Source organism: Aureococcus anophagefferens (genome assembly GCF_000186865.1).
Source record: "Aureococcus anophagefferens unplaced genomic scaffold AURANscaffold_3, whole genome shotgun sequence".
NCBI classification, from domain to species: Eukaryota; class Pelagophyceae; order Pelagomonadales; family Pelagomonadaceae; genus Aureococcus; species Aureococcus anophagefferens.
In genome coordinates, this window is record NW_008705563.1 from 586,390 (window position 1) to 601,676 (window position 15,287).

The 15,287-nt window shown below is 71.4% G+C and overlaps 2 protein-coding genes across 2 annotated transcripts; both read right to left on the reverse strand.

Annotated features, from left to right (window-relative positions):
- Positions 1 to 5,395: 5,395 nt before the first annotated feature.
- On the reverse strand, positions 5,396 to 6,608 carry AURANDRAFT_36302 (hypothetical protein; the record flags this gene model as incomplete). Its single annotated transcript, XM_009035812.1, has 2 exons — positions 5,396 to 5,967; positions 6,169 to 6,608. The coding sequence occupies 2 exons, from the start codon at positions 6,577 to 6,579 to the stop codon at positions 5,404 to 5,406; spliced, it is 975 nt and encodes a 324-aa protein (XP_009034060.1).
- A 146-nt stretch (positions 6,609 to 6,754) lies between these two features.
- Positions 6,755 to 7,952, reverse strand: AURANDRAFT_21424 (hypothetical protein; the record flags this gene model as incomplete). Its single annotated transcript, XM_009035811.1, has 3 exons — positions 6,755 to 7,131; positions 7,205 to 7,347; positions 7,444 to 7,952. 3 exons carry the CDS (start codon positions 7,950 to 7,952, stop codon positions 6,755 to 6,757), a joined length of 1,029 nt encoding a protein of 342 aa, XP_009034059.1.
- Positions 7,953 to 15,287: the final 7,335 nt, after the last annotated feature.

The window sequence follows — 15,287 nt, forward strand, 5'->3', positions numbered from 1 at the left end:
CACGTGAGGCTCTTGGACATGAGCGCGTCCGACGCCTGCTGCGCGCGCGCCGTCGGGTTCGGGAAGCCGCCCGAGATCATCTCGAGGCAGTCGATGAGCGCCTCGAGGACGTCGCCCGTGAGCTGCGACACGTGCTTCTCGACGTTCTCGTCGGTGGCCTCCACGGCGGGCGCGGGCGCCGGCGCCGGGGCGCCGTCGGGCGACGTGTCCATGGGCGTCGGCGACGGCGCCGCGGCGCCCGCGGCCGCGGACCGGCCGCGCGTCGCCGCGCGCGTGCCGCCGCCGTTCGCCTCGCGCTCCTTCTCGAGCTTCTTCGCCTCCTCGGCGAGCTTCTTCGCCTCCTCGGCCTCCTTGAGCTTCTCCGCGGCGGCGATGGCGTCCATCTCCGCCTTGGACCGCTTCCGCTGGCCCGTGCCCGTGCCGCGGCCCGCGCCCTTCTTGTGGCTCCGGCCCTTGACCTGGCCGCCCGCGGACGTCTGGCCGCTGAGCCGCTTGCGCACGAGCGTCGGCAGCTCGTTGAGGAGCCAGCGCTCGTCGTCGACGCCGAGCACGTACTCGAGGCCCTCGTCCTCGTCCGCGGCCTTGTCCGCGGACGACGACGTCGCGGTGCCGAGCGCCGCGGCCGCCGCGTCGTCGCCGCCGAGGCTCCGGCCGGCGAGGAGCGTCGTCCGCTTGTTCACGCGCGCGCGGTGGAAGGCCCGCGGCTGCGCGCCGACCTTGGCCGCGAAGGACCCGTAGTCCTCGACGCTCTTGAACTGCGGCGTCGGCACGTTGAGGCGCTTCGTCTTGTCGTGCGTCGTCACGCCCTCGAACTTGCCGGCCTCGAGCTGCGCCGTCGTCAAGGTCGTGACCTATGAATTTTGGAGTGACTTGTTGCAATTGCACGAGGTGGTGGTGAGTAATTTGTTGCAATTAAATTGGCGTGTGCAGTGGCGCGGCCGCTGCAATTTCGTTTGATTCCGGACGCTGAAAAACGCGCGGATCGGCCCGAAGCGCTGGCGATGGCGTACTGCCACTGGTCAGTCGTCTTCTCCTTGAGCCGCGTGAACGGAAGCTGGCGGTAGAAGTCTATTGAGGCCTTTTTCTTCGGCAGCTGGGGGCGAGAGCCGTGCTCGACGGGCACGACTGGGCCGCTGGGCGCGCGCTCCTTTGAGGCCATACCACCGGCTGAAAATGCCCCGGTATAAAGTACAAGGGATCAGCACCCGGAAGCTCGACTTGTGGGGTGGGGCGCGAGGTATTTGGACCTTGGGGGCCCGGTTAGGTGGCGCCCGCGGCCAACATGCCGCAATGGCGAGCGCGGCTCTCGAAAAGACCCCGGCCAAGCTCTCCCTGTTTCGCCGGGGGTCGGAGGCCCCTGGAGCGTCCTACCACTAGCCCTGGTATCGCCGAGCCGCTTGACACGCCTAATGCTCTTCCTGGACGGGTCGCCGCGGCTGCGTTTGTTGCGGATCGATCCGTCCGTACTCGAGGAGCGTGTTGGTCCATTGGCCATTTACCCCCGGCCACAGACGAGGCTCTGCAGGCCGCGCAATGGTCGCCGCTGAAATGCCATCGAGCGCCTAGCGACACAGCTGAAACTCTGTCGAGCGCCTAGCGACACACACGTTAGCAACCATGTCCACAAGCGCCTTCGCGGCGGAAGCCGAACGCGAAAAAACCGTGATGACCGCGGCGCCGTCGGCGACGGAGCGCGACGCCGCGGCGCGCAGCGTCAATTTTCGCGTCGCCGAGCGCCCAAAGCCCGACGCGCCGGCGCCGGCGACGGCGCGCACCGCGGCGCCCATCGAGGCGGCGCCGGCCACGAGCTCCGAGGACGAGGCGCTCACCGCGAGCTCGCTCGGCGAGCTCGCCGCGTTCGTCGGCCGCGCGGCCGAGTACGAGTCGACGCTCCCGGAGGACGTCGCGGCGTACTACCTGCGCGAGGGCGGCGGCGCCGGCGACGCGACGTTGGTCAAGGTCGTCGCGCTGGCCGCGGACCACTTCCTCGCGAACGTCGTCGCGGACGCGGCCAAGATGCAGGAGCTGCGGACCGGCGGCGCGGGCCCGCCGGCGCCGGCGCCGCCGCCGGGCGACGACGCGCCGCCGCCGCCGGCGAGGTGCCTGCGGACCAAGGACGTCATGCTCGCGCTCCAGCGCCGCGGCGTCACGACGCTCCACGGCGAGGGCGGCGACGGCGACGTCGCGCCCGCGGACGCGCCCAAGGAGCCGGCCGAGAAGGCGCCGCCGCCGCGGGGCAAGGCGAAGAAGCGCGCGCGGGGGGAGTAGTAGCGGGATAAGGCTGTGTTGCCAGTCCGCCCGCCCGTAGGCCGTCTGTATGGCTCGGTCGATGGGCGCTTTGAGAGCGGCCGTGTCGCGACGGTCAGCCTGAGGTATCGTACTTCACTCATCAGCTCCAGTCACACTCTGATCTGCTAAATGCGAGAAGTGGACGTCCAGACTGTCGCGTCGGGCTGCCGCAGGCTGCACCTCGGGCTCGTTGCACCGCGCTTGCCGCCATCTACCATCGATTTTCGCCGGCGCACTCGGCGAGATCGCCGGCGGCTACCTCGCCCGGCGCCGCACCATGCCGTGGCTGCGCGGAGCGGCGGCCCGCAGCTCTTCGACCTGCGCGAAGGCATGCTGCCGAACCTGAGGAGGTCCCTGTACACGTACGGCGAGCTAACGAGCGTCTCAGCACCTTCGATGGCCGTGCCCGGTGCCCCCGAGCCCCGGGCCGGTCGGGAACGCGCGCGCGTCCCGACCTAGGCTGAGGTCTATCTCCGGCCAGACACCGGCCGCGCGCACGTCGTCGAAGTCGCACTGCTCGACCGAGCGCAGGCCCTTCTCCACCGCGGACCAGAGCTCGTCCAACTCGAGCGTGAGCTTGTCCTTGGCGCGGTGCTTCGGCCGATGTTTTTTACCCCCCCTATTCCAGATCTCGATCCCGGAGAGTTCCCAATTGCTCTGCTCTTCTTGCAGCCATCCCCAGCTCCGAGACGACCTCAGATGGGCAGCCTCCGAATCGAACCACACCCACCACAGCCACCGCCACCACAGCCACCACCGCATCCGCCATGAAGCTCGTCGCGTCTCTCCTCCTCGCCGCCGCCGCCGCGCAGCCCTCGGGCAGCGCGCGCGGGCCGCGCAAGGACCTGAACGGCACCTGGCCTCGCAAGGACCTGAACGGCACCTGGCCGCGCAAGGACTGGAACGGCACGGTCAACGCGTCCTGCTTCTCCATCTTCGAGGAGCTCAAGGAACGCCGCCCCGCGCCCGGCGGCCCGAAGGGCAAGCCCGACGGCAAGCCCGACGGCAAGGCCGACGGCAAGCCCGCGCGCGGCGACAAGCCCGAGAAGCCCGAGGGCGGCGGCAAGGGCAAGGGCAAGCCCGCGGAGCGGGACGCGCCGGACGCCCCGACCTTCGAGGCCGCCTTCCCGGCGACGAACGGCACATTCCCGAAGGACGACGTCGAGCGGTGCTTCGCGGAGTTCGGCGAAAAGAAGCGCGAGAAGGAGGCCAAGGTCCTCGGCGAGGAGAAGGCCCTCGAGTACGAGCTCTACGGCGTCGACGGCGACGCGTGCCTCGCCTACTTCGCCGAGCTCAAGGACGGCGCCGAGGCGGACGGCGAAGACCCCGACCTCGCGTCGTGCTTCGAACTCTTCGACGACGCCGAGGAGCGCGGCCGGCCGGACCGCGCGCCGCCGGCGGACGAGCGCTTCGAGCCCCGCGAGGAGGCCCCCTCGGCCGGCCGGCCGGACCGCGCGCCGCCGGCGGACGAGCTCTTCGAGCCGCGCGAGGACGCGTCCGACGAGCCGGAGGAAGCCGCGGCGGCGTCCGCGGACGACGACGACGAGGAACAGGACCCGGCGATCGTCAAGAAGGCGCACGCGCACGCCGCCAAGGTGTCGTCCGCGAAGGCCTCGGTCCTCGCCGCCGCGGCTTTGGGCGTCCTCGCCGCCGCGGCGCTGTTTCGCCGGCTCTGCTGCCGCCGCCGCCGCGGCGCCGCGCCGCGGGACTCGGACGCGACGCCGCGGGCGAAGCCGACGCTCATCAACGTCGTCCAGGCGCAGCGCATCTCGCCGGACTGCAAGGAGAAGCTCGCCGACGGCGGCCGCGTCTACCCGGCGGCCTGCAAGGAGAAGGAGTGCGACCTCGAGGCGCCGCCCATCGCGACGTGCTCCGCCTCGCCCCTCTGAGCGCGCGCTGACCGCGTAACACTGTACATGACCGTTATTCTCGAGACGACGCGCGCTGCACGTGGATGTGCCGAGTGGAAACAGCGACGCGCGGAGCTCCTGGTGCTTCGACCGCTGCACGTTGAGGTCGACATTGACAAGTGCCGCCAGGCGATGGCCGCGTGACGCCGAAACAGGACGATGGGCAAGCGCCGGCGCTTCGAATACGAGGACGACGAGGCGAAGGACGACACGCTCTGGCTCGAGAAGTCGGACAGGGAGGCGGCGCTGTTCAACCCCGTCGCCGACGCTACAAGTCCGCTGACGAAGCTCCACGACGAGATCTTGGCCTTTTGCGCGCTCGTGGCGCCGTCGGCGGGCGAGACGCGGCGGCGCGACGCCGCCGTCGCGAACATCGAGGCCGCCGTCGCCGGCGTCTGGCCCAAGGCGACGGTGCACGTCTTCGGGAGCTCGCTGACGGGCCTGAGTCTACCCTCTTCCGACGTCGACGTCGTCGTCTTCGGCGCGTCCGGGCCCCGGCGGCTCCGGGCGCTGGCGGCGGAGCTGACGAAGCGCGACGCGGCGACGAACATGGAGGTCGTCGAGTCGGCGCGCATCCCCATCGTCAAGTACGCGGACCGGGCCACGGGCATCCCCGTCGACGTTAGTTTCGACGTCGAGTCGGGCCTGCGCACGGGCCGGCTCGTCCGGGGCCTCATGGACCGCATGCCGCCCCTGCGGCCCTTAGTCATCGTGCTCAAGTTCTTCCTCGCCCAGCGGGGCCTCAACGAGACGTTCACGGGCGGCGTGGGCTCGTTCATGATGCAGATGATGGTCGTGTCGTTCCTCCAGATGCGGCACCGCACGGACTGCGCGACGAATTTGGCGTCCGCGCCGAACCTCGGCGCCCTGCTCCTCGAGTTCTTCGAGCTCTACGGGAGGGACTTCAACTACGGCGCGACGGGCATCTCCGTGCGGCACCACGGATCCTACTTCCCGAAGCGGTCGCGGGGCTGGGACTACCCGCAGCGGCCCCAGCTGCTGGCGCTGGAGAACCCGGACGACGCGTCGCTCGACGTGGGCAAGAACTCCTTCGCCATGACGCGCGTCAAGCGCGCCTTCGAGCACGCGCACGCGAAGCTGTCGCTCGCGTGCTGCGGCGACGACTGGCGGGCCGCGTGCCTCCTCGGCAGCGCCGTCGACGCGACGGTGCTCAACCCGCGCGTCGCCTCTTCTTTGGAAGACACTACTTAAAGGGCCGCACGAAGCGGTGGAGCGCGAAGGTCGCCGTCGCGACGTCGGGGAAGTAGAGGAGGAACTTGTCGTCGTCGCCGTCCGCGAGCGCGTTCGCGCCGTAGGCCGGCGGCGCGTCCCGCGCGACGTGCTCGAAGCCCAGGGTCTCGAGCCGGGCGAGGAAGGCGTCGCCGCCCGCGCGGCCGCTCGTCGGCGCCGCGTACCAGAACTCCTTCGCTTGAAGCCGGACGACGGTCCTGACCAGCTTGTCGACGACGGCCTCGTGGTACACCAAATCCGCGCCGACGACGAAGTCACAGGTCTCACCGGGCTCGGCGTCCCAGTCGAGCTTCGCGGAGGCGACGCGCGCCGTGGACCCGAACCAGGGCTCGAGCGTTTGTTCGTCGGGCCGGTCCTCGCGGAAGAGCGCGACGTTGTGCGCCGCGTTCTCGAGCGTCTCCGCAAAGCAGTCCGTCACGACGACGCGCGCGGTCGGGCAGGCCGCGGCGAGCGCGAGGCCGCCGACGCCGCAGCCACCGCCGAGCTCGACGACGCGAGCGCGGTCGAACGCGTCGCGCTTCTCCGCGAGCCAGCGGCCCAGCGCGAGCGACGCGGCCCAGATGCCCAGGCCCGTGCGGTCGCTGGCGCCGCCGCCGTCGCCCAGGGTCTCGTCGACGGCCTTGGAGATCTGGAGCTCGCGGACGCGCACCGGCGGCGCCGCGAAGTTTAGAGAGTGCGTCACGTGGTCCAAACCCGTCGCCGCCAGGCCCGCGATGATCTTCTCCTCCGTCGCCGAGTCGTGCTCCAGCGCGATGGTCGCCACGGCGCCGTCGCCCGACGCGATGGCGTCCGTGAGCGCCGACCGCCCGAACTCGTTTTGTCGTAAAACGTCCGCGCCCTCGCGCGCGACGATGAGCCTGAGGCACGGCGCGTGGCGCTGTTGGGCCGCGTAGTGCGCCGGCGTGTTGCCGCAGTCGTTCGTCGCCGAGGGCTCCGCGCCTCGGTCGAGCAGCGCCGCGACGATCGCCTCGTGGCCGTTGGCGCAGGCCATGTGCAGCGCCGTGTTGCCGCCGTCGCCGCGCGCCATGACGTCGGCGCCCTTGGCCAGCTCCTCGAGCATCTCCTCGAGCTCGCCGTAGCGCGCGCAGAGCAGGAACTCCCGCTCGACGGCGTCGACCTGCGACGCCATGGGACGAGGAGCCTGGCGAATCGCCCAAGCTCGGCGGCTTCGGGATGCACGGTGCCGATTGGTGCCGTGGCATCTTCACTGGCATGATGCACCAGATGGAGCACTGCAATTTGCCCTCTTGCCGCACGCACGACGTCACGCACGCGCGGTCGCAGCCAGCCCTTGGAACCCTCTTTTACTTGCCGTAGCCCGCGGCGACGATGTTCGCCTGGACCGCGGCGTCCGTCGCGTCCGTCGTGTAGTGCGAGACGACGGCGCCCTCGTAGAAGGTCCCCACGGCCCGGTTCGAGTTGTCGCCGCCGACGCCGAGGAGGAGCGCGCCCTGCTTCTTCATGGGCGCGTAGCCCGGCGCGCGCGCGCCGTCCCAGAACGTGGCGAGGCCGCCGGAGGTCGCGTCGCCGCCCTTGATGGCCCAGTGGCCCGGCGCGGCGCCGGAGTCGCCCTTGACCACGGCCGTGACGACGTCGTGGTCGATGGTGGACTCGTTGGACCTGACGCGGTCCGCGCCCCAGAGCGCGTTCTCCATGTCCGCCATGATCCACGGGCCGTCGCCTACCGTCCGATCTCCCGAGGGTCGCGTCGCCGAACGGCGCCCTCCCGGCCGAAATCTCTCGAAACTCGGGACGCCGCCCGTCGCCCGCGCCGCCGTGGTTCAGGCCCCCGTTCGCGTTCCCGAAGTAGACGGCCTCCATCGTGCCCGCGCCCTCGTCGTTGTCGTCCGTCTCGGCGTTGCCGTAGTCGAAGCAGCACTTGTCGTTGTAGTGGCGCCTGGCGAGCGTGGATCGCGAGATGTCTTCCGGCAGCGACTCTCAAGATTTCCTCCAGGGGCGACTCTCGCCCACACAGACGCGCCTCTCGTCGGACGCGGCGCGGCGCCCGCTCGCGACCATGTAGATGGTCTCGGGCTCGTCGCCGACGGCGACGCCGGACGTGTTGTCGTTGCGGTAGCCCATGCCGCCCTCGAAGTAGAGCGAGTAGACGCTGCGGCCGCCGAGCGTGAGCTTCTCGCGCGTCGCGTTGACCGGCGCGTCGGGGGTATGGACGCAGCCGCCGCCGGGCGCCGGCGCGAGGTCGTTGCCCCGCGGCGACTGGTCGAAGATCTTGGACACGACGCAGTCCGACGCGCCGCAGAAGTCGTCCTGGGCCTCCGCGTCGGCGACGCCGGCGCGCGCCATCACGTCGAACGTGGCATTGTCGTCGGCGCGCCGGACTTCGTAGAGCGGCCCGGCGTAGGCCGCGTAGAGGGCGCGCACCGTCGAGTGGGCCGCCACGCAGGGGGTGGCGGCGGCCTCGAAGATGTCGCAGGGGCCCTCGTTCGCGGCGCGGACGACGCCGGCGAGGGCGAAGAGGCTGCCCACTTGCAGGAAGACCATGCTGAGAAGAACAAAGCGGGGGTCCGTTAGGCCGGTCTTTGACCGTCAATCGCCACTCATTCTCCCGGCAACCTCCTGATTTCCTGCCGCAGAGTGATGGAGCTCTCTCAAAAGCAAAGCACAAGCTTCCTCGACGAAGTCGAGATCCACAAGCCGGAACTTTCCGAGCACCCAGCAAGTCGTCCGCGACACCCCCGCAACACACACCGCACGCACCGCGCGCACCGCATCGCACAACTCGCACACGCACACCACGCACACCACGCACCCCAAGAACATCATGAAAACCTCCATCAAGCAGACCCTCGTGGCCCTCGCCCTCTCCATCGGCTACACCGACGGCCACGCCTTCATGACGAGCCCGCCGTCGCGCCAGCTCGTGAACGACGTCGCCATCGACCCCAAGACCTCCGGCCCCGACGGCTACTCGACCGTCCTCTACGGGGGCAAGCGCGACGGCTACGCCTGGCGCCTCGCCGACGAGGACCTCGCGTCGCTCAACGCGCAGCTCGGCGGCGGCGACGCTGCTAAAGCCAAGGCCCAGGGCCACGGCCTCTGCGGCGACGACGGCCCGCGCGGCCTCTTCGCCACCGGCGCCGGCTTCGAGGGCGGCGCCTTCGACACGGCCCCCCAAGTCACCTACGCCGTCGGGTCGACGATCGACATCGACGTCACGGTCACGGCGCACCACCTCGGCTGGTTCGAGTTCCGCCTCTGCGACGACGCGAGCCGCCTCTCGCAGGAGTGCCTCAACGAGCACGTCCTCCAGTTCGACGCGGACTACACCGCCGCGCAGTACTCGGCGTCGGACTACTACGGCGGCATCATCCAGGACCCGGCCGACTACCGCGGCATCGAGAACCCGACGGACTACCTCGGCAACGGCGGCGCGGCCCAGGTCGAGACGCAGTGCGCGTTCCAGATCGAAAACGAGTCCGACGGCCTCGCGCCCGTCGAGGGCTCGTGCTGCCGCGGCGGCGGCGCCTGCTCGCCGGAGGCCGCCAACGCGGACCGCTGGATGGTCCCCGACAAGCGCGCGAAGACGACCTACAAGCTCAAGTACGACCTCCCCGCGGGCGTGGCCTCGGACCACGCGGTGCTCCAGTTCATGTACGTGACCGCGAACTCGCGCGGCGCCTACCCCGAGGCCTTCTTCAACTGCGCCGACATCGCCATCGGCGAGCGCGCCGACGACGGCGACGACGTCGACGCGCCGCCGGCGCCCGCGCCGACGACGACGACGACGGCGGCGCCCGACGACGACGCCGGCGACGGCGGCGAGGGCTGCGCCTGCCGCTCGATCTCGCACGTCACCGACGCCTGGTGCGTCGCCGTCGACTGCGACCCGGCCTACGCCGCCTTCTGCTCGTCCGCGTGCGACGACGGCGACGAGCCGGCGACGACGCCCGCGCCCACGCGGAACCCCACGCCGCGCCCGACGCCGAAGCCCACGCCGCGCCCGACGCCGCGCCCGACGCCGCCCAAGGCCACGTGCGAGGACAGCGAGGCCTGGTTCTACAAGAAGGAGCGGAAGGATTGCGCCTGGGTGTCCAAGAAGCCCGAGAAGCGCTGCCGCAAGAAGGGCGTCCTCGACGGCAAAAAGACCAAGGCCAAGAAGGCCTGCCTCGAAGCCTGCGACAAGTGCCCCGACGACGAGTCGCCCGTGACGCCCGCCCCGACGGTGAAGCCGACGGCCAAGCCCGCGACGCCCGCGCCGACGGCCAAGCCCGCGACGCCCGCGCCGACGACGAAGCCCGCGCCCTCGCCGCCGACGCCGCCCGCGCCCGGCGCGTTCGAGCGCGTCGGCTACGTCGAGAACTGGAAGCCCCTGGACACGTCGGAGCTCGACGGCTTCACGACCCTGCTCTACTCGTTCCTCACGCTCGATGCGACGCCGAACGTCGACCACCCCCGCGAGGTCCGCTGGGGCGGCGAGGTCGTCTACGACACGATGACGCTGGCCGACGTCCTCGCGGTCATGGAGGACACGGACCCGGCGTGGAAGAACCCTTACAACTGGCAGAAGCAGAAGATCGACGCGCTCATCGACTACTGCCGCGACACCGGCAAGAAGTTCCTCTGGGCCTTTGGCGGCTGGTCGGACCTCACGAAGACGGTCGACGACGACCAGGTCGAGGACCTCGTCGACCAGCTCGTGCAGCTCCTCGCGCTCGGCGCCGACGGCCTGGACTTCGACTGGGAGCACCTGAGCCAGTACCGCGACTCGGACCCGGCGCTCCACGCGCAGCAGCGCAGCGTCGTCGGCAAGGTCATCGCGAGCCTCAAGACCGCGCTCGTCGCCGCGGGCATGGGCGACAAGATCATCTCCTACACGCCGCGCTACAACGCGTTCTTCCCGACGACGGGCTCCAAGTACGGCCAGAACAACTTCGCGACCGACGGCGAGGGCGCGGACATCTTCGACTACCTCAAGGCCCACTCCGAGTTCGGCGTCGACGCCGTCGACTTCGTCCACCTCATGATGTACGACCTCGACGCGCAGACGGCCTTCGTCGGCGCGCCGGAGCAGTACTTCGTGCAGGAGCACTACGACGCCGTCGTCCAGTCCCACGTCGACTACGGCATCCCGCTGGAGAAGGTCGTCATGGGCTTCGAGCCCGGCCCGCAGGCCTACACGGGCGTCTGGGGCGGCCTCGAGCACGACGAGGCCACGATCGCGTCGATGAAGGACGCGGCGATCGGCGGCGTCATGTTCTGGGCCGTGAACGACCCCAAGGTCGCGTCGAACGGCAAGACCGTCGGCGAGAACTCCATCAAGCTCGCCAACTACGCCGCCGCGCTCTAAGCGCGGCGCCCACCAAGCGCACACGCGACACGCGTCGCCACCCACACCCCCGAAGCACGCGCGACACCTCGTCGCCACCCACCACCACCTTTTTGTAAGACATGAAGCCACGATACACACACTGGGTAACAGGCGTCGTCAGGCGCAATTACAATCCTCGCGACGACAAGTTGAACTTCAACATGAAGCTCGCAAATCGCGACGCTGCCCCGTGGAAAAAACACGATGGCCCTCGTCGTCCCGCCGGCCCGCGAGCGGCGCGAAAGCTCGCGCGGGAGCATACGGCGCGGCAGCCGCCTGCTCGGCGACGCGTGGCTGGCGGCGCTCCCGGCGACGGGCGCGACCGAGTGGACGAGCGCCGACTGCTGCCTCCTCGTACACCATTTGGTGCTCGAGCTCGAGGGCGACGAGGACCTGGCGCGCGACGCGGCCGTGGCCTGGCGGCAGCACCAGATCGACGGCGCCTGCCTCGCGGGCCTGACGCCGGCGCTGTTGCTCGAGATCTACCGGAGCGACGCGCGGCTCGGGCGTCTGGGGCTGAGGCTCCGGCTGAGGAAGCGGCTCGAGGCGTTCTTAGCGGCGCACGGCGGGGCGCCCTGGGCCTGCGCCGTCGAGAGCGTCGAGCCCCTGGAGCACCTGCACCACCACCTCCACGCGCGGCGGCGGACGATCACGGCCGTGTCGGCGAACATCCTCACGCGGATCTGCGGCGGCGACCGCCGCGTGTCGTCGCTGCTCCCTTCCCACCTCACCGCGGGCTTCTTCGGCGACGGCGCGGAGGAGGCGAAGCAGACGGCCGTCGTCGTGCCCGTGAAGCTGACGCTGGCGCTCCACAAGCTCGTCGAGGGCGACAGCGAGGACGACGTGAAACTCGTCGCGACGCTCTCGCAGCGGCCGCTGCTCTACGACCTCAGCGCGATCCACCGCCAGCAGAGCAACGACCGGTCGCCGGACCCCTACTTCCAGATGCGCGTCAACGACGGCGAGAACTCCTTCGGCGACTGCTTCGAGCTCCACCGGTCGTCGACGAAGACCGCGGGCGACGCCGCGGGCGCGGCGTTTCCCGCGGCCCCTTCTACCGGGACCGCTTCTTCACCGCGCTTCGGGACACCTGGGACCGCGGCGACGACGACGCGGCCATCGCCGCGCGCCGCAACCGGAGCATCACCGCGACCATCGCCCGCATGTCCATCCTCGGCCACCACCACAAGGACCCGTCCCAGACCCACCTCTGCGAGCCGCCCCAGGCCATCTAACGCGACCCCCTGTGCGCGGCGGTCACGCGAGGCCGAAGAGGTGGTAGCTGAACATGGCCGTCGCGTCGTCGGGCAGCTTGACCTCGAGGTACGCGTAGACGTCGCCCGCGAGCGGCGCGAGCGCCGGCCGCGCGTCGTCCCAGGCCCGCGCGTTCGCCGCGTCGTCGGGCGCCGTGAGCGGGTAGACCGGCGCGAAGGCCGCGGGCAGGCGCCAGTCGCGGAGGTTCAGGCTCAGGAGCACCGCGGCGCCGCCGGAGCGCGGCAGCGGGCCGTGGCGCGCCTCGACGAGGTCGAAGCGGTAGGCGACCCAGTCCGGGTGGTGCCCCGCGCAGGCCGCGTAGCGCGGCAGGGACCCGTGGCGGAACTGGTCCATGAGCCAGAGCCACTCGCGCCGGATGGCCCCGTCCTCGTCGCCGTCGACGAGCGCGGCCATCGCGCGCTCGGCGTGGCCCCAGAGCCCCAAGACCGTCGCCTCCACGGGCCGGGCGCCCACGACGACGTGGTAGGGCCGCGGGATCCACCACATCATCATGGCCTGGTCCGGGTCCCGCCCGAGCGTCGCGTGGAGCTGCGTCGGGGGGAAGCACCAGACGTGGACGTCGCGGTACGCCGCCGGGAGCGACGCCTCGAGCCACTCGAGGGCCCGCGCGACGCCGGCCTGCTTCCCGTCGAGCGCCGGTTTCGGCGGCGCCGCCGCGAGGCACGAGAAGCAGACGTGGCCCGCGAGCGCGCGCGGCCGCCGCGCGGCCTTTCGGGGGGGGACTACCTCCGCGGGCGCGTCGAGGAGCCAGCCCGCGAGCGCGCCCGCGGCGAGGCCGAAGCGCGACCGCGCCGCCTCGGCCGTCGGCGCCCCCGTCGTGAGGGCGTGCGCCCAGCACTCCATGAATTTGCGCTGCACGTCGCCGTAGAAGACGACGTGGTTCATCGCGAGCTTCGCGCACCACGTCGCGCCCGTCGTCGCCGCGTAGGGCGCGACCTCGACCTCGAGCATGCTCTGCCGCCTCGCGAGCAGGGCCACGAGGCGGTAGTCGACGCCGAGGCCGATGCCCGCGAAGGCCGCGCGCAAAATAAACTGGGAGAACGTCGCCTCGACGTGGCAGCCGATGGGCGGCACGTCGAAGGGCTCGTAGACGACGGCCTTCGTCGCGACGGGGATGCCCCGCAGACCCGTCGCGAGGAAGGCGTAGCCCCGTTGGAGCAGGAGGCAGCCCGCGACGCAGGGCATCGCGGCCGCCGCGACGCTTAACGCCGTCGTCAGCTCCGCGAGCGACGCGCCCGCGGGCGCGCGGAAGAGCGGCGGCGCCGTCACGGGGCAGGAGCTCATGACGAGCGCCCCGGCGTGGACCGGGTAGTACGTCGGCCGCTGCACCGTCGCGGGCAGGACCCGGAACGCCGACGACGGCCGCCAGTCGGCGATCGGCAGGCCGTCGACGAACTCCAGGACGCGGCAGAGGAGCCGCTCGAAGACCGTCAGCCGCCAGACGCCGACCTGGAAGAGCTTGGCGACGGCGACGGCGGCGTCGAGGTTGAAGGGCTCCGGCGCGACGCGCGACGCGGCGGCGTCCGGCCGCGGCGCCGTCCGCTTCCCCTCGAGCTCGGCCGCGAGGGCGCCGACGGTGCCCGCGGCCTTGAGCCGCTCGAGCGGGAAGGACGCGTCGTAGTCGCGCCGGATCTTCCCGAGCACGTCGAAGAGCGCCACGGACGCGAGGCCGAGGCTCCCCACGTCCGCGTCCGCGGACACGGCCGTCCTCGCGGCCGCCGAGAGCCAGGCGACGAGCGATTTCGCGGCGTCGCCGGCGGCCTCGCGCCCGCCGCCGGCGAGGGCGAAGGTGCGCTCGGCCCACGTCACCTGGACCAGGGGCGCGCGCCACGCGTACCACGCGCAGAGGCCCGAGTCGCCGAGGAACAATACGGTGTCCGGCTCCGCGGCCGCGACGCCGTCGAGCGCGAGGGGCCAGAGCACGGGCGACGACGTCAGCGTGCCGGCGACGGCGCACCGGAGGTCCGACGCCGCGGCGCCGTCCGGCGCGAGGACCCGGGCCGCGGGCGCGCGGCCCTCCGGGAAAAGAGCGGCGAACTCCGCGCTCGCCGCGAGCGGGCCGAGGGCGTCGCCGAGGAGCGGGCTGTGGACGGGCCAGCGGATGGGGAGCGGCTTCGTCCGGGGGAACGCGCGCCCGAAACCGTCGAGGTCCGCGGCCGCGCCGCTCAGGACGACGGACGCCGGCGCGTTGACGAGCGCGATCTGCGCGCGCGTCTGGCCCCGCGCGGCGACGGCGACGGCCTCGAGCCGCGCGCCCGGCAGCAGCAGCGCGCAGGACGGGGCGCTCGGGTCGCCGGACGACGGCCAGACCCGCGCGATCTCCGCGCCCGCGCGCCGCGCGGCGGCGACGCAGCGGCGCGCCGTCTCCTCGAGACCGTCGGCCGCCGGCGCCGCCGCGGCGACGAGGAAGCCGGCGCTGTGGCCCGTCGTGACGGCGACGCGGCCCGCGGGCGCGTGCGCGTACGCCCACTCGAGGCGCAGCAGGTTGAGCACGACGCAGGCCGGGAGCTGCACCTCCGGCAGCCCCGCGTCCACGTCGGCGTTGTTTAAGCCCGCGGCCTCGCGAAGCGCGCGCGCCAACGGCGACTCGACGGCCAGCACGCGCGCGAGCACGGTCGCCGGGTCGGCGCCGAGGCCCTCGTAGAGCATGGCAAGGCTGCCCATGGTCGTGCCAGAAAAGGTCGGACCTCGATTATTGGCCTTCAACTTGAAGCGGGAGTTATTCTCGCCTCGCGATGGCTTCGCAGAGCGAATGATGGCCCCAGTGTGGCTGGCGGCGATTGCAACCGCGGCCGCGATCCCCGCGACGTGGTCAGGAGCGGCGTGCGCATTGCCGGTAATGCCAATCGCTCTGAATACTACAACCAGCCGCTCGCGGTGCAGCTCTCCAACAAGTCGTGGATCGTCGTGCTGACCAATGCGGATCACACCGAGGGCCAGCCGAACCAGCGCGTCGTGTCGCGCCTCCACGCCTCGCCGAACCTGACGGAGGGGTCCTGGCTGCCCGAGGTCGACATCGAGCACCAGCCCTACGGGCCGAGCGCGGGTTGGGCCGCGCCGTTGTACGCTCCGGAGCTCGAGCGGCTCTGCGCCTTCTACACGTTCAACGAGGGCAACATCACGACGATGCCCGGCTCCAACGAGACCTGCGCCTGCCAGCTCGTCGGCGGCCAGTGGTACCGGTGGAGCGACGACTTTGGCGCGACGTGGAGCGCCGAGCGTATGCGAGTGCC